This window comes from Chiloscyllium plagiosum, chromosome 16 (assembly GCF_004010195.1).
Source record: "Chiloscyllium plagiosum isolate BGI_BamShark_2017 chromosome 16, ASM401019v2, whole genome shotgun sequence".
Taxonomy (NCBI): domain Eukaryota; kingdom Metazoa; phylum Chordata; class Chondrichthyes; order Orectolobiformes; family Hemiscylliidae; genus Chiloscyllium; species Chiloscyllium plagiosum.
The window spans coordinates 32,081,666-32,106,168 of NC_057725.1; the positions used below are offsets into that span (position 1 = coordinate 32,081,666).

The window sequence follows — 24,503 nt, forward strand, 5'->3', positions numbered from 1 at the left end:
AGTCAGCACGGTTTTGTGAAGGGTAGGTCGTGCCTCACAAACCTTATTGAGTTCTTTGAGAAGGTGACCAAACAGGTAGATGAGAGTAAACCGGTTGACGTGGTGTATATGGATTTCAGCAAGGCGTTCGATAAGGTTCAACACAGCAGGCTATTATACAAAATGCGGAGGAATGGGATTGTGGGAGTTTGAATCAGTAATTGGCTTGATGAAAGAAAACAGAGGGTTTTAGTTGATAGAACATGTTCATCTTGGTGTCCAGTTATTAGCGGTGTACCGCAAATGTCAATGTTGGGTCCACTGCTGTTCATCATTTTTATAAATGACCTGGATGAAGCTTAGAAGGGTGGGTTAGTAAATTTGCGAATGACACTAAGGTCGGTGGAGTTGTGGATAGTGACGAAGGATGTAGTAGGTTGCAGGGAGACATAGATAGGATGCAGAGCTGGGCTGAGAGGTGGCAAATGGAGTTTAATATGGACAAGTGTGAGGTGATACACTTTGGCCGGAGTAATCGGAATGCAAAGTACTGCGTTAATCTCTGTAGGATTCTTGGGAGTGCAGATGAGCAGAGAGATCTTGGTTTAAAAATGTGTTGCTGGAAGGGCTTATGCCTGAAACGTCGATTCGCCTTCTCCTTGGATGCTGCCTGACCTGCTGCACTTTTCCAGCAACACATTTTTAAGCTCTGATCTCCAGCATCTGCAGTTCCTCACTTTCTCCTAGAGAGATCTTGGTGTCCATGTACACAGATCCCTGAAAGTTGCCACCCAGATTGACAGGGTTGTTAAGAAGACATAGTGTTTTGGCCTTTATTAATAGAGGGATTGAGTTCAAGAACCAGGAGGTTATGCTGCAGCTGTACAAAGCTCAGGTACGGCCACACTTGGAGTATTGTGTACAGTTCTGGTCACCGCATTATAAAAAGAATGTGGAAGCTTTGGAAAGGGTGCAGAGGAGATTTACTGGGATGTTGCCTGGTATGGAAGGAACATCGAGGGCCGAAGGGCCTGTTCTGCGCTGTCATGTTCTATGTTCTAAATGTACATCCTCAAAAATAGCTCATAAATTTGTCAAACAAAATTCCCTTTAATAAAAAAAGTTCCCAAACTCATCATAAATGCAGTATTCTAATTGTAGCCTAAATAATGTTTTGTACCTTTTATTATCATATCCTTAGACACAGGAATGTGATAAATCTTCATTTTAAAACAGTGAGGAAGAATAGATTGCAAGCTTACAATCAGGAAGAAAGTTAAAAAGTGCTGTAAACAAATACGTAAAGATTGGTGGATCCAAAACTTAATTTATGGTACTTTATGGTGTAGCTACTCCATATCTTACCTTTACCAGCCCTATGATCCTCAGAGATACTTGGCCATTTGCACTCAGTTGATTTGAATCATTCCACTATTTGCTAAGGCCCTAATGTCTGAAATTCCACCCTCTAAACTCTCCAATATTAAAAGCCACCTATTTGATCAAGTTTTGCACACTCTTAATATCATTTGTGTGTGTTTGGTAATAATTTTTTGTTCAATAATGTTCTTGTGAAGCACCTCTGGATGTATTGATGTAGAAATGCAAGTGGTTATTAAGTTTATAATGAAGGGAGCATGGGTTGCAGAGTCAGACAGAGGTAGTTCAAGGTGATCTTGAAGACATAATATCTGAGTTGTTTAAAAAAAGACAGGTACTGCCCATGAATAGAAAATCAATCACATTTAATCTTAAACCATAATCTCCAAGGAGTGCTCCTTTCCATGCATGATTTGGTATTTTTCAAGGTATTTTTCAATGTATAATTTCAGTTACATCACACTGTAAACATTTGCTATAAATTCTGTGTCTTACAATTGTGAAATTCATAACCACCTGATGAAGTAACAGCACTCCAAAAGCTAGTGCTTCCAATTAAACTTGTTGGACTATAACCTGGTGTTGTGTGATTTTTAACCTTTCCATGCAGTTCTCATGGAAACTCAATCCCACAGCAAGCACTCCTTCTACTGGTTGTACTGAGAAGTGTGCAGCATAGGACATTACCTGGAGTTATAGGTGCACTGGGTGTTTTCAGTCCAGTAGTTTCCACAATGCTTCCATCCGTGTGAACTACTATTAGGGTTGCTTTGTCGGTGGGGAGTCCTTCTCCAATCTGAAGTGTAGTTCTTCCCGACTGAGAAAAATCAAAATAAACAACATTTGAGCAGGGAATCTCAAACTGTGAGGTTACTGAATTCTGTCCCTTGCATTGCAGTAACTGGATAAAAAATAATTAAACTACATATGTTAAAATTGAAAATCACTTAAAATGTCAGCTACTGAAAGTAACAGACTCTCAGCATGGGAGTGCTGAAAGTAAAGGGGTGTTGTGTTACTGAAACTGTAACCTTTTTGATTGCTGTTTTATAAATTTCGATGAATTTGACGTATCAAAATTTGACTCATCAAAAACATCTGTCACCTTTGGTTTTAGATTTATTATCTTGCTTTCCCCTTTCTTTGTTTTTGGGCAAATCTGTGCATCAACAAAGAAGAAGGGCCTGTGCCCGAAACGTCGAATCTCCTGTTCCCTGGATGCTGCCTGACCTGCTGTGCTGTTCCAGCAATAAAGTTTCAACTTTGATCTCCAGCATCTGCAGACCTCACTTTCTCCATCAACAAAGAACAAAAGAATAAAGAAAATTACAGCACAAGAAAAGGCCCTTCAGCCCTCCAAGCCTGCGCCAATCCAGATCCTCTATCGAAACCTGCCACCTATTTTCTAAGCATCTGTATCCCTTTGCTCCCTGCTTATTCATGTATCTGTCTATATACATCTTAAATTATGCTATTGTTCCCACCCCTACCACCTCTGCTGACAATGCTGACAGGCACCCACCACCCTCTGCGTGAAGAACTTTCCATATCTCCCCTAAACTTTTCCCCTCTCATTCTGAACTTGTGACCCCTAGTAATCGAGTACCCTACACTGGGAAAAAGCTTCTTGCTCTCCACCTAGTCTAGACCTCTTATGATTTGGTAGACCTCAATCAGGTCCCCCTCAACCTCCATCTTTCTAATGAAAATAATTCTAATCTAGTCAATTTCTCTTTATAGCTAGCACCCTCCATACCAGGCAACATCCAAGTGAACCTCTTCTGCACCCTCTCCAAAGCAACCACATCTTTTTGGTAATGTGGCAACCAGAACTGTATACAGCATTCTAAATATGGCCAAACCAAAGTCTTATACAACTGAAACATGACCTGCAAACTCTTGTACTCAATACCCCGTCCGATGAAGGAAAGCATGCCATATGCCTTCTTGATCACTCTAGTGACCTGCATTGCCATCTTCAGGGAACAATGGACCTGAACACCCAGATCTCTCTGTACATCAATTTTCCCCAGGAAGTTTCCATTTACTGTATAGTTCACTGTTGAATTGGATCTTCCAAAATGCATCACCTCCATTTGCCCAGATTGAACTCCAGCTGCCATTTCTCTGCCCAACTCTTCAATCTATCTATATTCTGCTGTATTCTCTGACAGTCCCCTTCACTATCTGCTACTCCACCAATCTTAGTGTCATCTGCAAACTTGCTAATCAGGCAACCTACACCTTCCTCCAAATCATTTATGTTTATATATCACAAGCAACAGTCAACCCAGTACAGATGCCTGTGGAACACCACTGGTCACAGGTCTCCATTTTGAGAAACTCCCTTCCACTACTACTCTATCTCCTGTTGCTTAGCCAGTTCTCTATCCATCTAGCTAGAACACCCCATGCAACTTTACCTTCTCCATCAGCCGATCATGGGGAACCTTATCAAACGCCTGACTAAAGTCCATGTATATGACATCCACATCACTTCCCTCAATCAACTTTGTCATCTCCTCAAAGAATTCTATTAGATTTGTAAGACATGACCTTCCCTGCATAAAACCATGTTGCCTATCACTGATAAGCCCATTTATTTCCATATAGGAAAAAAACCTATCCCTCAGTAGCTTCTCCAGCAGCTTCCCTACCACTGACATCAAGCTCAAAGGTCTAATTAGCTTGATTATCCCTGCTACCCTTCTTAAACAAGGGGACAAGATTAGCAATTCTCCAGTCCTCTAGGATCTGACCTGTGTCAAAGGATGCTGCAAAGATATCTGTTAAAGCCCCAGCTATTTCCTCTCTCCCTTCCCTCAGTAACCTGTGATAGATCCCATCCGGACCTGGGGACTTGTCCACCTTAATGCCTTTTAGAATACTCAACACTTCCTCCCTCCTTATGCTGACTTGACCTAGAGTAATCAAGCATCTATCCCTGACCTCAACATCCGCCATGTCCCTCTCCTCAGTGAATACAAATGCAAAGTACTCATTAAGAATCTCACCCATTTTCTCTGACTCCATACATAACTTTCCTCCTTTGTCCTTGAGTGGGCGAGCCCATTCTCTAGTTACCCTATTGCTCGTTATATATGAATAAAAGGCTTTGGGATTTTCCTTAACCCTGTTTGCTAAGGATATCTCATGATCCCTTTTAGCCCTCTTAATTTCTCATTTCACATTGGTCCTACAAATCCCAATATTCTTCCAAAGCTTCATCTGTCTTCAGTCGCCTAGACCTTATGTATGCGTCCTTTATCCTTTTAGCTAGTCTCACAATTTCACCTGTGATCCATGGTTCCTAACCTTTCCATTTCTATCCCTCATTTTCACAGGAACATATCTCTCCTGAACTCTAATCAACCTCTCTTGAAAAGCCTCCTACATATCGAATATGGATTTACCTTCAAACAGCTGCTCCCAATCTACGTTCCCAAGCTCCTGCCTAATTTTAGTATAGTTGACCTTCCCCCAGTTTAGCACTCTTCCTTTAGAACCACTCTTGTCTTTGTCCATGAGTATTCTGAGACTTATGGAATTTTGATCACGATTCCCCACTGAAACTTCAACCACCTGGCCGGGCTCATTTCCCAACACCAGGTCGAGTTTGGCCCCCTCCCAAGTTGGACTATTTACATGGAGTCATAGAGATGTAACAGCATGGAAACAGACCCTTCGATCCAACCCGTCCATGCCGACCAGATATCCCAACCCAATCTAGTCCCACCTGCCAGCACCCGGCCCATATCCCTCCAAAACCTTCCTATTCACATACCCATCCCAAATGCCTCTTGAATGTTGCAATTGTACCTGCCTCCACCACATCCTCTGGCAGCTCATTCCATCCACGTATCACCCTCTGCGTGAAAAAGTTGCCCTTTAGGGGTCTTTTATATCTTTCCCCTCTCACCCTAAACCTATGTACATACTGCTCAAGAAAATTCTCTTGGACGCTCCTTACAAATTCTGCTCCATCCAGACGTCTAACACTAAGTGAATCCCAGTCAATGTTGGGAAAAGTAAAGTCTCCTATCACTACCACTCTATTGCTCCTACATCTTTCCATGATCTGTTTACATATTTGTACCTCTATCTCACGTTTGCTGTTGGGAGACCTGTAGTACAGCCCGAACATTGTTACCGCACCCTTCCTATTTCTGAGCTCTGCCCATATTGCCTCACTGCTCGAGTCTTCTATTGTGCCTTCCTTCAGCACAGCTGTGATATCTTCTTTGACCAGTAGTGCAACTCCTACACCCCTTTTACCTTCCCCTCTATCCTGCCTGAAGCATCGATATCCTGGGATAATTAGCTGCCAATTATGCCCTTCCCTCACCTAAGTCTCAGTAATAGCAATAACATCATAATCCCAGGTACTAATCCAAGCCCTGAGTTAATCTGCCTTATTTACCATACTTCTTGCATTAAAACAAATGCACCTCAGACCACCAGTCCCTTTGCGTTCATCATCTGCTCCCTGCCTACTCTTCCCCTTTGTCACGCTGACTTCATTATCTATTTCCTTATGAGCTTTAGTTACTCCCTCTTTCCTGTCCACTAACCTTCTCATTTGGTTCCCATCCCCCTGTGACATTAGCTTAAACCTTCCCCAACAGCGTTAACAGAAGCACCCCCAAGGACACGGATTCCTGTCTGTTCCAGGTGTAGACCGTCCAATTTGTAATAGTCCCATCTCGCCCAGAACCAGTCCCAATGTCCCAAATATTTGAACCACTCCCTCCTGCACCATCTCTCAAGCCAGTCATTCATTCAGCTTATTCCATCATTTCTACCCTGACTAGCACATGGCACTGGTAGCAATCCTGAGATTACTACCTCGGAGGTCCTACTTTTTAACTTGGTTCCTAACTCCCTAAATTCTGCTTGTAGAACCTCATCCCATTTTTTTTACCTATATCATTGGTGCCTATATGCACCACGATAACTGGCTGTTCACTATCCCACTTGAAAATTTTCTGCAGCTGATCCAAGACATCCCTGACCCTGCATCTGGGAGGCAACATACCATTTGGGAGTCTCGTTTTTCACTAAAGAACCACCTATCTACTCCCCTTACAATTGAATCCCCTATGAGTATAGCCCTTCCACACTCTTTGTCCCACCCTTCTGAACAGCAGAGCCAGCCAGTGCCATGAACCTGGCTACTGCTGCCTTACCCTGGTGAGCCATTTCCCCGAACAGTATCCAAAATGGTATACTTATTTTGGAGGGACATGACTGCAGGGGACACCTGAATTGCCTTCCTGCTCTTTCTCTGCCATTTGGTCACCCATGATTCAGTCATTCACATCTTCACCAACACACTCCTTTTGTTTCTTTACTTGTCCCATTACCACACTCTCTAGTCTTGCACCCAGAAGCCTCTTGGCGTTTCATTTCTCCTGCCCTCCAGCCTATGACAGAACTTAATTTTGTTTCTTCTTCCCCACCCCCTATTCATTTGCTTAAAACCTACCAGTCCCAACTAATGGGAAGGTAGTGTCGTAATACTAATGCACTGGACTAGTACTGCACAGGCCGTAGCCAATGGGACCGTGATTTGAACACTACCAGCTGAAATATAAAAATCAATTTATAAATCTGAAATTATAAAATATTGTTGTAAATGTAGAAACACTGCCAATTGTTATTAAAAACATCTGTTTAAAAATCTGCTTCAGGGAAAGAAATCTGCCATCCTTACCCAGTCTGACTCACACATGAACACAGACCCACAGCAACATGCTTGCCTTTTAACTTGGCTTTGAAATGGCACAGCATGTCACTCAGTTGTGACAGACACTAAAATGGCAAAAATGAATAAAACTGGATAGGCTACTCGGCACTGTCTACGCATCAGAAATCACAGCAACAAACATATCCTTGTCTAATCCTGCAAAGCCCTGCTTACTTCTGGATGCCTGTGCGAAGTTTGAGGAAATCTCATAGACTAGTCAAATAACAGCCTGATGTGGTCATGCTCATGGAATCATACCTAAAAGACACCAACATCACCATCACCATCCCTGGGTGAGTGTGCTAATCTAACAGAAGGACAGACCTAACAGAACAGGGCAAAGTGGACATACAGTCAGGAGGGAGTTGCTGTTGGGACTCCCAAATATTGACACCAGACCTTGAAGTTTCATACATTACAGCAAGTATGGAGAAACAATCTTATTGCTGTTTACCGCCTACCACACCACCCTTTCAGTTGACCAATCAATATTCTTAAAATTTTCCTCCACCAAGTGGAAGAACCACAAAAATACCAGGGACACAGAGTGTACTCTGGGTAGGTAACAAATGTGTATCTCCAAGATTAGCTCGAAATAGATCTTAATACATTGGCTTGAGTTCTCAAGGATGTAAAATATTACATAGCCCTGTAGCAGGTGCTGAGGGAAGTTACAAAAGGGAAAATCCAATAACATCACTCTTGCCAAATTACCTACCCATGACAGCATCAGAAGCAGTGGCTACTGCAGATTCATTATTGAGGAAATAAGCATTTTCTTCACTCAAGGATTTGAGTACAGGACCAAGGATGTCTTACTGCAAGTTTACAGGGCCTTGATCAGATTACACCAGTGTGCAGTTTTGGTCTCCTTATATAAGGAACAATGATCTTACTATAGGGGAAGTGCAGCAAAGGTTTACCAGCCTGATGTCTGGGATGTCAGGACTGACATGTGAGGAGAGGTTGAATTGGTTAGGATTATATGCGCGAGAGTGCAGAAGATTTAGGCAGAGAATATTATAGAAACCAATAAAATTCTAACAGGACTAGAGAGGGTAGATGCAGGAACGATGCTCCCAACAGCAAGTGAGTCCAGAACCAGGGTCACTGTCTAAGGACATGAGGTAAACCATTTAGGACTGAGATAAGGAGAACTTTTATCACCCAGACAGTGATGAGCCTGTAAAATCTGCGATCATAGAAAGTAGTTATGGCCAAAATATTTTATGATTTCAAGGAGTTGGACGTAGCATCTGGGGCTAAAAGGATCAAAGCACATGGAAGAAAAACAAGACTACTATTGAGTTGGATAATCAACAATGATCATATTCAAATGTCACAGCAATCCCGAAGGGCAGAATGGCCAATTTATGCTCCTTTTTTCTATATTTCACACAGAGAACACCCCTCCATTCAGTTGTATGGCATTATCAAAGTGCTAAGTAGGATAGACTTTAAACAAAATATTAAACCTGAACATCCACGTGGGAACTGAGAGCCATCGGCAGTACCAAAATTGTATTCAAACACGATCTGTAACCTCATGGCCTTGTATTACCATTATCATCCCATCATAAATAACCCTAGTTCAATGAATGGTACAGGAGGGAATTCCAGCAAAAGGTATTCCTAAACATGAACAGTTAATCTGCTGAACCATGCCAAGCAATGCAAGTATCAGTGGAATGCCTTGATGTCACAAGAAACAGATCACATCCAAGCTCTGACATCCTCCCACATTTAGCAGTGAATGGCGGTGGACTATTAAACCAAATGTACATATTCTCAACAATGGGAAACCCAGCAAACGAATACAAAAAACAAAGCTGAAACGTGCACTTCCACAGAATAGAATGGAATGAGTCAATTCAAATCCACAATTAGCTCAGTGGCAGAAAACAGAGGCAAATGGTCAGTGGATGTTTTTCAAATGGTGCTCCACAATGCTAAGATTGGGTCCCTTGCTGACTGTGCTATATATTTATGCTGAGACTTAGATGTGGGAGGCATGGTTGGGAAATTTACAGACAACACAGAAATTTGCCTTGATATTGAAAAATGACTTTACTACAGAGAGATATTAATGAGTTTTGAAAAGATTTGTAGCTCAGGTTGAGGTTCTGGATGTAAGTTTGCTCGCTGAGCTGGAAGATTTGTTTTCAGATGTTTCGTCACCATACTAGGTAACTTCTTCAGTGAGTTTCTGGGGAAGCACTGGTGGTATAGCCTGCTTTTTATTTGTGTGTTTAGGTTTCCTTGGGTTGGTGATGTCATTTCCTGTGGTGAACAAACAGCTCTGCTAACCATCCAACCCAAACTTTGGGAATGCTGCATGGGTGACACCTTTGTCATCACTAAACAAACAAATTAGAGGAAACCTTCAAGACCATCAATAATACCCTTACTGGCATAAAATTCACTAAAGAGGAGGAAAACAACAATAGACTGCCATTCCTAGATGTCGCAGTAAAACAAACTGCCAATGAGGAACCTCAAACAGGAAAATAACACATATGGACCAAATACTGAACTACAGAAGCAATCATCCCAACATCCGCAATCGAAGCTGCATTAGAACATTATTTCAATGAGCCACCACATACTGCAGCACAGAAGAACTACGAAGAGCAGAGGAAAATCACCTATATAGTGTATTAAAAAAGAACAGGTACCCAATTAACACAGTCCGCTGATTTCTCAGCAACAAACCTAAACAAGCAGACAAAACACGTCCAGAAACCCTAGCCACTCTCCCCTACATCAAAGACATTTTGGAAATGACTGCCAGACTACTCAGACCTCTTGGCATCATGGTAGCCCACAAACTCACCAACAGACTAAAACAGCAGCTAAAGAACTTGAAAGACCCCACACAGACAACAAGCTAAACTAATGCCATTTACAAAATACCTTGCAAGAATTATAACAAACACTACACTGGATAAACAGGTGGAAAACTAGCCACCAGGATACATGAACATCAACTAGCCACAAAATGACATGACCCACTCTCACTAGTATCCTTACATACAGATAAGGAAGGTCACCACTTCGACTGGGACAACACATCCATCCTAGGACAAGCCAAACAGAGACACGCATGAGAATTCCTAGAAGCATGGCATTACAACCAGAACTCTATCAAGAAACATGTTGACTTGCATCCCATTTACCACCCCCTGAGAAAAAAAGAGTAGGAAGTGACATCACCACAGGAAATGATATCACCAATCCAAGAAAACCTAAACACACAAATAAAAAGCAGACCATACCACCAGTGCTTCCCTGGAGGCTCACTGATGTTACCTAGTATGGTGATGAAACGTTGGAAAACAAAACTTCCAGCTCAGCGAGCAAACCTACATTCAGATATCAATGATTTGGTTGAACGTTTAGAAAACTGACAATAGAATTCAATCTGGGTAAGTAAAATGTTACACATTTAGCAAGGGCAAACAAAGCAAAAGGAAGGATTTTGAGAAGAGTACAGGAAGTGACACAATTTGGGCTGCATTACACAAGTCCTTGAAGATGGCCGCACAGAGGTAGCTAGGCTGTGAAGGCTACATGTGGGATGCTTTCCTTCATTAGATGAGGTACTAAATACAAGTGCAGGGATTTAAAGTTGAAACTATACAAGGAACTGGTCAGACCACAACTGGATTGGTGTGTACAGGGCTGATCAGCACATTGTACAAAGGATATAATTACTCTAGACAGACTACACAAGAGATCTACAAGAAAGTAGCCAGGGTTTGAAAATTGCAGTCAAAAAGCATGGCGCTAGAAAGGCACAGTCGGTCAGGCAGCATCTGAGAAGCAGCAGAGCTTACGTTTCGAGCATAAGCTCTTCATCAGGAATGTTGGGGGGGGGCGTCCCAAGGAGGCTGAGAGGTAAATGGGAGTGGGGTATGGCTGGAGGGAAGGTAGCTGGGAATATGATAGGTAGTTGAAGGTGGGGTGTGATGGTGACAGGTTGGAGTGGAGGGTGGAGCGGATAGGTGAGAAGTAAGACGGACAGGTGGGACACTTCAAGAGGGCGGTGCCAAGTTGGAGGTTTGGATCTGGGATAAGTTGGGGGGAGGGGAGATGAGGAAACTGGTAAAATCAATATTGATCCCCATGTGATTGAAGGGTCCAAAGGCAGAAGATGTTCTTCCTCCAGGTGTTGGGCCGCTAGGATTTGGCAGTGGAGGACGCCCAGGACATGCATGTGCTCAGTGGAGTGGGAGGGGGAGTTGAAGTGTTCAGCCACAGGACGGTGGAGTTGATTGGTGTATGTGTCCCAGAGATCTCCTCTGAAACGTTCCGCAAGTTGGCTTCTTATCTTCCAATGTAGAGGAGACTACATTGAGAGCAATGGACACCGTAGATGAGGTATTTGGAGGTGCAGGAAAATCTCTGCTGGATGTGGAGCGATCCTTTGGGGCCTTGGGTGGAGCTGAGGGGGGGAGAGGAGTGTGGGCTGAGTAAAAACTGGATAGATTTGTTTACATTAAAACACAGCAGACTGAAGGGTGACTTAATCAAGGTGTACAAAATAACAAGGGGCTTTGATAGAGAGAACAGGGAAGACCTGTTCTTCCTAGCGGTAATGTCAATTACTAAAGGACAAACATTTAAAGGTGGTTGCTAGAAGGATTAGAGAATAGACAAGAAGAAAAGATTTTCACCCAGAGGTGGTGGAACTCACTGCCTGAGGTGGAAACCTCAACTCATTTCAAAGAAATCTAGATCTGTATGTGGAGCAGTGTAACCTCCAATGCCTTGGATCAGTGCTAGTAAGTGAAATTAGAATGGGCAGCTGGTTTATTCAGCCAGTGCAGACACGATAGGCTGAATAACGTTTCTATGGTTCTATGGTCTTCAGCCAGAAGTGAAGAGTGGATGATTCATCTCAACTACTGCTGGAAGCCCCTACTATCACAGATGTCAAGTGTTCACCAATCTGATTCATTCCATGTGAATTAAGAATTGGTTAAAGGCAGTGGATACTGCAAAGTGCTACAAGCCCCGAGAATATTCCAATCATAGTACTTAAGATCTGGGTGCCGAAACTAGCCATTTTCCTAGCCAAGATGTTCCAGCACATCTAAAATATTAGCATCTATCTGGCAATGTGAAAGTTTGCCCACGCATGTCCAGTGAAAATGCTGTGTAAATATACCTGGTCAAATACTGTGCTACAAGTCTAATCTTGATCAGGATGGGAAGGGGTCACTGACACAATCAAGCAGTACTTGCTCAGCAATAACCTGCTTACTGATGCTCAGTTTTGACTTGCAAAGGTTCATTCAGCTCCTGACTACATTACAGCCTTGTCTCAAGAGCAAAGAACTGAATTTCAGAGGTGAGGTGCAAGTGTCAGGCATTGACATCAAAGCCATATTTGACTGAGGGTGGCATCAAAGTGCCCGAGAAAATTGGAGGCAATAGAAATCAGGGGAAAACTCTCCACTACCTGTAGTAATACAGAGAACAAAAAATATAACTCTGGTTGTTACAAAAGCTCCTCAGGATAGTGCCCTAGGGTAAACCATCTTCCGCTGCTTCAGTAATAAACTTCTTCCATTTTCAGGTAGAAGTGGGAATGTTCACTGATTGCTCAATGTTCAGCAATATTCAACACTCTCTGATACTGAAAGCTAGTTTTCTGCCTGTTTGTCCAATGTAGTGTTTGTTACAGTTCTTGCAAGGTATTTTGTAAATGACATTAGTTTTGCTTGTTGTCCGTATGGAGTCTTTCTAGCCACAAAAAGACATGACACACTCTCACTAGTATCGTCACACACATTTGAGGAAGGACACCACTTTGACTGGGACAACACATCCATCCTAGGACAAGCCAAACAAAGACACGCACGAGAATTCCTCAAAGCATGGCATTCCAACCAGAACCCTATCAACAAACACATCGACTTGGACCCCATTTACCGCCCTCTGAGAAAAGGAACAGGAAATGTCATCACCAACCCAAGGAAACCTTAACACAAATAGAAAGCGGGTCACTAACACCAGTGCTTCACCAGAGGCTCACTGATGATGTTACCTAGTATCGTGATGAAACATCTGAAAATGAACTTCCCAGCTCAGCAAGCAAACTTACATACATTAAAAAAGATAGGGGAAAAAAAGCATATAATTATAGGTCAGTTAGCTTGACCTAAGTAGTAGGGAAAATGCTATAGCCAAATATAAAAGATTTATTAGCAAAACACTTGGAAAACAGTGACCAGGAGGTCCAGAACCAGGGGTCACAGTCTAAGGATATGGGTTAAGACACTTAAGCCCACAGAGTGATGAATCTTTGGAGTTGTTGAGGCCGAAACAGTGAATGTTTTCAAGAACAAGTCAAATACAGTTTTTAGGGTTAAATGCATCAAAGGGTATGGGGAGAAAGCAGGAACAGGGTATTGAACTGGATGATCAGTCACGATCAAAGTGAATGGTAGGGCAGGCTTGAAGGGCCAGTGGCCTACTTCTACTCCTACCTTCTATGACAGAGTAGCAATCTGTAACTAGTGGAATGCCATAGGAATCATGCTAGGAGCACAATTATTTACAATATTTATCAATATTAATCATTTAGATGACAAAAGTAAATGTGCTGTAGCCAAATTTATGGATGACACAAACATAGGTGGGAAGGCAAGTGGGTGAGAATGTTACAAAGAGGCTGCAGAAATATATAGACAGGTAAAGTAAGTGGGCAAAAACTGGGCAGATGGAATATAATGAGAGAAAATCTGAGGTTGTTCACTTTGGTGGAAAGAATAGAAATGACCCCAAGGTTCCAGTTATATATCACATCAACACATCACAGTGTACTTTGAGCAATATGTCTGTCACAAGTCTGCTGCAATGCTCCAGTGAGGCTTAACACAAGCTGGAAGAATAGCATCTCATCTTCCTCTTGGGACCCTGCAGTCTTCAGGTCCCAATATCACAATAAAGAATTTTAGAGCTAGAAGACCTCCTTTACCCACTTTCAGACTCAAGACCCTCTGATAACGTGGACTGCTTTCAGCACAGCCAACCCAATTTCACCTACTTACGGTCCCCCATTATCAGCTTTTCTTGCTCTCTGGCATACTATCATTCATTATTTTGCCTACAACCTGTCTTTCTCTCTCTTTCTGGGCTCCATCCCCAAATATCTGCTCACTCATATTCTCCCCAAGCCTTCTTCAACATATACCACCTTTTCCTAGCTACTATCATTTCAGAAGGGTCACTGGACTCAAAACTTTAACCCTGCTTCTCTCCTCAAATGCTGTCAGACCTATTGAATTTCTCCAGCAATTTCTGATTTTGTTCAAGATTCTTATGGAGTCTTGTCAGGGTAGATGTAGAAAGGTTGTTTCCCCTTGTGGGAGAGTCTAGGTCCAATCAGCATAATCACAGAATAAGGAGCTGCCTATATAAGACAGAGATGAGGAAAAATTCCTTCTTCAGGAGGGTAGTGATTCTGTAGAATTGTGTACCACAAAGGGCCGAAGAGGCTGGATCATTAAGTATATTCAAAAGTTGATATAGACAGATTTACAATCAGTAAATCAATCAAGGGTTATGGGGAAAAGACAGGAAAATGAAGTTGAGGATTATCACAGCAGGAGAAAGTGAGGTCTGCAGATGCTGGAGATCAGAGCTGGAAATGTGTTGCTGGAAAAGCGCAGCAGGTCAGGCAGCATCCAGGGAACAGGAGAATCGACGTTTCGGGCATAAGCCCTTCTTCAGGAAAGCCCTGAAGAAGGGCTTATGCCCAAAACGTCGATTCTCCTGTTCCCTGGATGCTGCCTGACCTGCTGCGCTTTTCCAGCAACACATTTCCAGATTATCACGTCACTGCAGCCATAACGTCACTGAATGGCAGAGCAGACTCAATGGTTTTAACGGCCTACTTCCGCTTCCATGTCCTATGGTCTTATAGGCCTCAGCCGACATGATGTTTAGGTTTCTATGTTTTTTTAAGAATGCTTTTCTGTGAAGCATCAAGGATATAATCTCTAATGCTAACATCTAACGCTCTGTCAAGTGTCAAGAAAAGCCAGAAATGTGGAAGTCCTGAGCCTGAGAGGATGCTAATGTGACTATTTATGGTTTACAGCATGTCCTCAGTCGAAATTCTGGGTTTTTAAGACTGGACCTTTAGGCTTTTAATGAAAATTGCATTGGAATAATTGATGCCTGACAGTGAAACATTCAGCATCAGTATCAGGATCTCCCAGGCTGGAACAAGGTTCCCTGTACTCTTCCCCAGGGGCTCCTGACTACACCTGGGACAATTCTTCCTAGTCTCATATCAACATCCCTTTTTGCCTCTTAGCTATTTCCAAGAGATTTTCAGCCATCTGCCATAGAATTTTGCAGCAGAAAGAAAGGTCATTAATTCCTCCATTTGTACTTGATACCTTTTGAAATTTTAAATTTTTCAAATATTTATCCAAATGCCTTTCAAAAGATTACTTGCAACTTGCTTTTCTCCACTTCTGGCTAGACGTTCCATGTAGTAACAAACTTTTACATTTTAAAAATGTTTCACTGTTTGCTATTTTTGGCATGAATTAGATTGTTGTCACTTATTTATTTCTTCACTAGTTCTTTATTCTCACAATATCATCATCATTGATATTTATTGCGTCTCCTTAGCTGCCCTGAACAGTAAATTTCTTTCCTTCAGCTATTTATCCAATTCCCTTCAAAACAGTATTATTGAACTTTCGTCTATTGTGTTCTCAGGCAGTACACTCTAAGTCACAATAACTCAGTGTGTATCAAAAGAAATTCGTCCTTTTGTGAATTATTTTAAATATATGACATCTGGTTAGTGATCCTCCTATCACTGGAAACAATTTCTGCTTGCCAACCATGTCAAACCCCTCCTACTTTGAACACTTTGTTCAAATCACCCCTCACCTTATTCGCTTCTCTGGTTTCTCAAAAGCATTTATATTACTGTATTCTGAAATCATGAAGTATGTAAAGTGTATACCAGAGCTTAATAACTCTAATTTGGTAAACACAGCCAATGTGTGTACAGCACTCTCACATTGATGAGATAAATAATCTGTTAACCTGTTTTGGTGATGCTGTTCAAGGTAATTGGAAAACTGTTAGGACCCAGACTGTCAAGATTAAGATAGGAGGGATTTAATTCACTTCACAATGATAGAAAAACATTGGGACAAAAAGTTTTTGTTCTATGTCAAAAAGAGTGGAAACGTAGTCACCTAAGCCAGATGAGAATAATGTGAAAGTTCTGTGGATGGGAAGGAGAGATGAGCAGATGAAAATTAAATCTGGGAATCAGCCATAAAGCAGGCAGCAAGAACTCTGTAGGCATATCAAGGAGGAGATGGAGACCAAACCAGTATATAAAGAAATTATAAGTGACAAGTCAATTATTTAAATAAAGAGAGAACTTCATTTTATCTAATACCTTTAACAAACTCATGTCATCCAAAACAATTTCACAGCCAATCAAGAATTGCAATGACATAGTAAACATGGTCACCTCTAGCCTCCTGCTGGTCTGTCTTGAATTCCAGCATGTGCAATTTGTTTTGTCTCTAACCAATCTGTGGCTAGCAAGATTCCATAAACAGCAATGAAATAATGATCAAATAATCTGCTTTTAATGCAGTTTATAAAGGAATAAATATTGACTGTGACATTAGGTAGACCTCCTATGCTCTCCTTCAAATAGTGCCACAGATCATTTTTACATCCTTTGAGAGTGCAGATGAAACTTCAGTTCAAACTATCAAAAAGACCTTGACTCAAAATACACAGCATTCATTCAATACTGCCTCATTGCAGCACTCCTTCAAATACTGCTCATGATTCCAGTGTTCCTTCAGTATTGCCTCTCCAAGTCCTGCATTCCCATAGTACTACCCTATGATACTGCAGTGCACCCTCAGTATCGGTCCTTTGAGAGTCTGGTGTATGACTCCCCACACGCACTAAACAATTTACACGTGGGACATGAACATCGCTTGCTGGCAACACTGAAAATTTCAGTCTTGATTTTGGATTATGTCTCTCAAGTGAGACTTGAACCAACAGCCTCCTGAGTAACAGAAGTAACAGTGCTATCTCTGAACCATGGCTAACATTGACAGAAATCCAACTGTCAGAAATAGACACATACTATTCCAATACACAATAGATTTAAACTGATATAAAAACATGGGATATGCAAGACACAAAAACAGAAATTTCTAGATAAACTTAGCATATCTGGCTGTATTTGTGGGAAGAAAACAGTGTTAACGTTTTGGGTCAGGTGACTTCATCAGAACTGATAGCAACTTGGAAGTAGTAGTATTTATGCAGAAGGAGGAGGGGTGGGAGGTGAAAAACTGAATGGATAGATGGAAACAGAGAAAAAGAGAGATATGAAAGTGGTAGACAGATAAGTCATTGTTGATTGTAAATCAGGACTGAAGAGAATCTGAATAAATGATGAGAGTTAAGAGTAAGAGAAAATGGGCAGGTTGTGCTGAAAGTAAACCATGTCATCACAAGACCAGGGATTAGGGTAGGTAAAACAAAATGGTAGAACACAATCAAGCTCAAATGTTATTTGATTTAATGTTGATTCCTAAACACTGCAGTATCCCCAAGTGAAAGATGAGATGCTGAGCCTCACAAAAGCACTGCAGCAGATAGATACGTTGGCATGGGAACACAGTGGTGTGTTAAAGTGGCAGGCAACTGGAAGCCCAAGGTCATTTCTACAGACAAACAAAGATGTTCTGCAAAGCAGTCACCCAGCCTAGAGGACATAGGTTTAGGGTGAGAGGGGAAAGATATAAAAGAGACCTAACGGTCAACTTTTTCACACACAGGGTGGTACATGTATGGAGTGGGCTGTCAGATAAAGTGATGGAGGCAGGTACAATTGCAACATTTAAAAGGCATTTGGCTGGGTATATGAATAGGAAGGGTTAGGAGGGATATGGGTCGGGTGCTGGCAGGTGGGACTAGATTGGGTTGGGATATCTGGTCGACAAGGACAGGTTGGACTGAAGGGTCTGTTTCCATGCTGTACATCTCTAGGAATCTATGACTCTTTTGTTCGCGTTTCATTCGGTAATATTGTAAATAAATTCTGTTTTGTTTAAAACTAAGTGGTTGACCAGCTGCATCACTCCTGTAATATCTGCACTACACCTACTTAAAAGAACCAGCAAAGTGAGAGTCTGGGCCACTTTTTTGAAATGTTTTGAGGGGGTCTGGCCTGGTCCATAACAGAGTAAATCGCTGCTTCACCTGGGACATATTGCGGAGACCTGAGTAAGGAGGAGGTAAACAGAGAAGTGTTACATCTTCTGTGATTGCTTTTTAAGGTGCTGTGGGGTTGAGGGAAGATGTTGGGAGTGGAGGAGGCATGGACCAGGATGTCCCTGTGGAATGCTGACAAGGAAGGAGAAGGAAATACATGGCTGGTCACGACATCTCGCTGGAGGTAACATAAATGGTAGCTTATGATCCTCATGGTTAATGGGATATGTAAGACTACATATGAGTAAATGAAACTACTTACCAGTACATGCTCTGATATGGAGGCATTCGCAACAGACGTTGTAAAAACATTGTCCGCAGGTCCAGTCATATTGCCCACAGTCACCGTTGTCACTTCTGGAACCCAGAAACCAGGGAAAATAAACTATTAACTGTTTTCCCCACCAGTAAAAATAACGTGCATAATTCTTCCATGTGTCAGAAATCATTAGATATTCCACACTGATGGTGCACTGTGTATCCCATCTCAGAGTTTGAAATGCTAGTATGTGTCTTGTTTCTTGCTGTACTGTCAGGTCAGTTTCAACTGAAATATTGACATATTCCCAGGAGCTGCACAAACCTGTCCACTTCCGCAGAACATTGACACATACTGGATGCCCCAACTCGTGTATTACTGACAAACTCCAAGGACTTCCCAAACCATTCCATTCCATCAGAACATCAAACAGACTCTAGAGAGAAGACCAACTCACTCCCAGGAATACTGGGAGATTTCCACAACTAGGTTCTTCTTCATTTCCCATCCCACATCTTGAACAGACTTTCTCCCGCTCTTGTGAGAATATCATGTTCCCAGGAGTCCTTGGGAATCTTAACATTGAAACATAGAATACAGAAGCAGAAGTAGGCCATATAGCCCTTCAAAACTGATTCAATAAAATCAGGCTGGTCATTTAACACAGCAACCTATTCCTACTTTCCATTCTTAACCTTTGATTCCTTTAGTCTAAAGAACAATACTTAACTTGTTCTTGCAAACATTTAGCGTTTTGGCCTCAACTGCTTCCTGTGGCAAAGAATTCCACAGTATCACCACTCCCTAGGTGAAGAAATGTCTCATCTCAGATCTAAATGGCCTATGAAACCTTGTTCTGGACTCCCCGAACATAAGAAACATCTTTCCTGCACTTAACTTGTCTAGTCCTGTTAGAATTTTATGGGTTTTACAAGTTCACCCTGTATTCTTCTCAACTCCAGTGAATATTGTCCTATCTGATCTAGTCTCTCTGCATAGGTCAGTCCTGTCGTCTCGTGGATCAGTCTGGTAAGCCTTTGGTGTACTCCCTCCATAGCCAGAACATTCTTCCTCAGAATAGGAGACCAAAACTTCACCTAGTACTCCGGGTGTAATCTCATCAAAGTTCTGCACAATTGCAGTAAGACATCCCTGCTCCTGTACTCAAATCCTCTCACTATGAAGGCCAATGTACCATTTGTCTTCTTCACTGGTTTACATTTAATGAATGGTGTAGGAGGACATTCAGTTCTGGTTGTACCTCTCCCCTTTCTTAATCTATAGTTGTATTAGCACTTAAATTATACAAGAAACATACAGGCTATCTTCCCCACACATCAACTAAACAGAATAGCAACCTGCCCCCACATCCCAGCACTTACCTACCCCTAGGCTTAGAATTACTGAAGAGTCCCAAAAAGGTGGGTGCATTAAACAAAATGCAAATGAAATGTTCCATTCTCTGTAATATTTCCAACCACTCATGAAATGTGAATGCCGGAGACTATCTGTGATCAAAGATGGATTCAGGATCGAGAACAGATGTAGATTTTTACCTTAGGAATCAGTGACAATGATCAGCCAGCACAATCCATTTTTTAATACATTTTGTGATGTTGGATATCACTAAGACACACATTTAATATGCTCTTGAACTGTATTCTTTGAACGTGTGCAGGCAATATGATGCAACTACATCCAGTGCTGTTAGGGGATTTTGACCCACTGACAAAGAGTGTCAACAAAGGATAACGTGTGGTTTGAAGCCAAACTTACAAATTCTGGTGTTCCCATGCATCTGCTGCCCTTTATTGCCAAATAAGTGCCACTTGATGAGAGGAACAATGTACCTTCCATTATTTTACTGATTGAGAGTAAACCAATAATAGTAATTAGTCAAGAGTGGATTTTATATAATCATGAAATCCCTGGAGTGAGGAAAGAGACCATTTGGCCCATTGAGTTACACTGACCCTCTGAAGAGCATCCCACCCTATCCACATAACCCTATATCATGGCTAATCCACCAAGCCAGTATATTCCTTGACAATGCAGGGCAGTGTAGTGTGGCCAATACATTTAACCAGCGCATCTTTGGACTGTGGGAGAAAACTGGAGCACATGGAGGAAACCCACTGAGACACAAGGAGTAGCGCTAACCACCGTACCATCCTGCTTTTTTTAATCCAGCTACATTTGTTCTGTCTCTTTTACCCAGGTACATTCTTTCCACAATTTTCCTATTTTTGAGTAGATGCCAATGTTGTGGATGTCCTGAATAGCTTGACTTGGCACATGGTTTATCCTGGAGTCAGGACATGGTCAGGATCTATAGGCTTTGCTGTGCCTTGTGTATTCAACCATTTCTGAATCAAATTGGCTGGCATCTGTGATGATGGAAAACTAAGGAGTAGGTGGAGACAGTTCATCATTCAGCACTTCTTGCTGAATATGGTCGCAAACACTTAAACTTTTTTTCCAGTCATGCTGGGTTCTAACTTCTCTGATGGGTCAACCCTGCTGGTATGATAGGACATACCTAGGAAAGGTGATGAAAGATACTGGGGCATTGGCTATTGACAATTCTGTGACAGTAACTATGTCAAGCTGTTACATGACTAATCCGTGGGACAGACCTCCCAACTTTGGCATTAGTGTTGAATTGTTAGTCAGGACTATGCACGGTTGTCATTACTATGAGTTTGACACAACTAAGTGGCGAGCTCAATCATCTTATTGGGCAATGAAAACCCAAGCAGGTTGCTGTGTCACATATAGGCTCAGACCAGGTAAGGACAGTAGCTAATCTTTCTCAAAGGACATTAATGACCTAAAGAAATTGAACTAACATGAAAACAATTTGAGAGCCATACGATTTGGGATACTTTTCTGTCATGAGGATGCATCAAACACACAATTTCTCTGGTTCAGAAAAATTGTTTGATTACATAGTGGTAAAATACAGTTAAAACATTCTCGCCACTTCTAATCAACCAGTCAAGATTACGTGTGAACGATCAGTGACTCCAGTTAGTCAGTGAAGCCAGACCAGGTGTTCAAGTTGCTATTGCTCTGAACAAATTTCAGTGACTCCTTGGTCTAGTGTTTAGCGTCCTCACCAGTCAGAGAGTTCAGTGCCAATCTTAGAAGCTGAGCAGTGACAGGTCTGGCTAAATGTTGAAACACACAAAAACAGAAATTTCTACAGAAAGTCAGCAGATCTGACAGAATCTGTGAAGAGAAACAGTTAATGTTTCTAGTTCTGCAACCCTTCATCAGAATGTTTTGGGACTCAAAATGTTAACTCTGTTTTATATTTTATATTTTAATTCTGTTCTTTGTTTTATTTTACCAGTTAAATGTTGTTTGGGTGGTCTCCTTGGAATGTTAAGGCAGGAAAAATTCAATTCAGCAAATTTTGCAACAATGATTCGGGGTCACGAGTGAAGAAAACTCTCTGAACCAGAAAACAAAGGAACTTCCATCTGTCGTGAGTTTTGAGAATTGTGAGAGGTAGTGAATTATAGACATCAGACAACTTCAAAGCATTTTGCTACCAATACAATTAGCCTAGTGTGTGTGTGTAGCAGTCCCTCCAAAAAAGGATGATGACAGCCCAAGGCAATAACTTGCATGAAGTCTTTTAAAACAGGGGAATCTAACCACTCAACCTCAATCTCCCAGCCCAACCCAATCCACAGATCCTGATATTCCCTATCTCACACCCTCCCTTGAGACTACATCCCCATTCAATAAGATCATTCTGTTTGTTTCAAATTTCACATTCTCATCTACCCCTGATAATCTCTCCCACAAAGCATCCCGCACCCCAACCCTTACCCCAGAATCACAGCCAGAACCCACTGCTCCCCCCTTGCTCCCTGCTCCAACTTACACAAACACACACCTTCCCTCCTCACAAAACCTACCCCATAACTTTACTCCCCAACCACTTTCCCCATATCTCCCATCCTGCTGCCAATGATCTATTTTCGTTCAGCCAGGTGACTCCATCACCTTTAAACGACAGACAGCCGACTAGAATAATTCCGTTTGGATCGAGTGGACAGCTGTAAGCCGAACCCTTTCGGGCCTGATCGGCTCCTCTCGGATTTTAATGTCGCCTCCCGAGCCTAAACGGCCGGTTGTTGCCGCTGCAGCTTCATTTAATTTTATTTATTGTTTCATGAACTGCAGAGCCCGGCCGGCACTTTTAATTTTTATTCATATCCAGCCGCTCCTCCCCTCCCCCTCCCTAACCGCACTTGCCTGCGAAGCCGCCCTCGTCCGTACTCGGCAGCTGCTCGGCAATGTCGATCTGTTCTTCCCCCATCACCGAAACCGCCGTCACTTCAGGCGACTCCATGCCGATTCCCTTCGCTTCCATCGTCCTTTCGCCGAGCGGCGACCGGCCACTGCCGAACCTTCCCGTAAGCCCGAGTGAGGCCGAACCTTCCCGCCGGCTCGAGTCGCCCGAGTGAGGCCGATCTCTCCCGCCGGCCCGATTCGCCGACTGAGGCCGAACCCTCCCGCCGGCCCGAGTCGCCCGAGTCAGGCCGATTCCTCCCGCCGGCCCGAGTCGCCCGAGTCAGGCCGAACCCTCCCGCAGGCCCGAGTCGCCCGAGTCAGGCCGAACCCTCTCCCGCTGGCCACAGTCGCCCGAATGAGGCCGAACCCTACCGCCGGCCCGAGTGAGGCCGAACCCTCCCGCCGGCCCGAGTCTCCAAAGTGAGGCCGAACCCTCCCGCCGGCTCGAGTCTCCCGAGTGAGGCCGAACCCTCCCGCCAGCCCGAATCTCCCGAGTGAGGCCGAACCCTCCCGCCGGCCCGAGCCTCCCGAGTGAGGCCGAACCCTCCCGCCGGCCCGAGCCTCCCGAGTGAGGCCGATCCCTCCTGCCGGCCCGAGCCTCCCGAGTGAGACCGAAACTTCCCGGCGGCCCGAGTAAGGCCGAACCTGACCCGAGTTATTCCGGCAATTACCGAACCCTTTAGTGAGGGGGCGTGGCTCTTCACAACCAAAACTTTAATTTGTATTTAGCCTAAACTCTATTTTGGCAACTTTAATTGCATTCACATTTTATTCAAAATAATTCAGCAAGTAGAATTTTACAAATTGCATTAAAAATAAACATACAGAACCTGATGCCACTTTAAACAAGATAAATTATTGCAACAAAAATAGAGGTTGCTGGGAAAGTTCAGCAGGTCTAGTAGCATCTGTGAAGGAAATTAGATTAGATTATTTACAGTGTGGAAACAGGCCCTTCGGCCCAACAAATCCATACTGACCCTCCGAAGAGCAACCCACCCAGACCCATTCCCCTGCATTTACCCCTTCATCTAACACTATGGGCAATTTATAGAGTCATAGAGATGTACAGCATGGAAACAGACCCTTCGGTCCAACCTGTCCATGCCGACCAGATATCCCAACCCAATCTAGTCCCACCTGCCAGAACCCGGCCCATATCCCTCAAAACCCTTCCTATTCATATACCTGTGGGATATAGGTGAATTAATGTTATTTCTGCAATTATAAGTTCTGATACAGAGTAAATGAATTCACATTAGTTTGGGATTGTTTCGGACGAGAGCTGACTTAGCAAAAATGAGAAAACATATAATCCGTTAAAGAAAATGGTATGTTAGCATGAGACGTGATTACAGAACAATGGTGGATGTATGGGCAAACAGGAAAAACATCGTTTCCCCCTTACACGGGGACACAGGAACAAACCCTAATCAAAGAGTTCAAAGTGGCCTCTGGATAGAAATAGATGCTGATAGAAGAAAAGATATGCCTAATCAATGACCTACAGTAGACTGACGTCAAACACCCTTATGGGAG

General features: G+C 42.7%; 1 protein-coding gene across 1 annotated transcript in view; it reads right to left on the minus strand.

Moving 5' to 3' along the window:
* The window catches only part of deaf1 (DEAF1 transcription factor), a 63,643-nt gene extending 40,153 nt beyond the window's left edge, over nucleotides 1-23,490 (minus strand). The window contains exons 1-3 of the mRNA XM_043705707.1: nucleotides 22,926-23,490; nucleotides 18,660-18,754; nucleotides 2,047-2,176 (exon numbers count right to left, since the gene is read on the minus strand). Of these exons, the coding sequence (XP_043561642.1) occupies nucleotides 2,047-2,176; nucleotides 18,660-18,754; nucleotides 22,926-23,043 (343 nt within the window). The 5' untranslated portion in view covers nucleotides 23,044-23,490. The remainder of the gene's footprint in view (nucleotides 1-2,046; nucleotides 2,177-18,659; nucleotides 18,755-22,925) is intronic.
* Nucleotides 23,491-24,503: the final 1,013 nt, after the last annotated feature.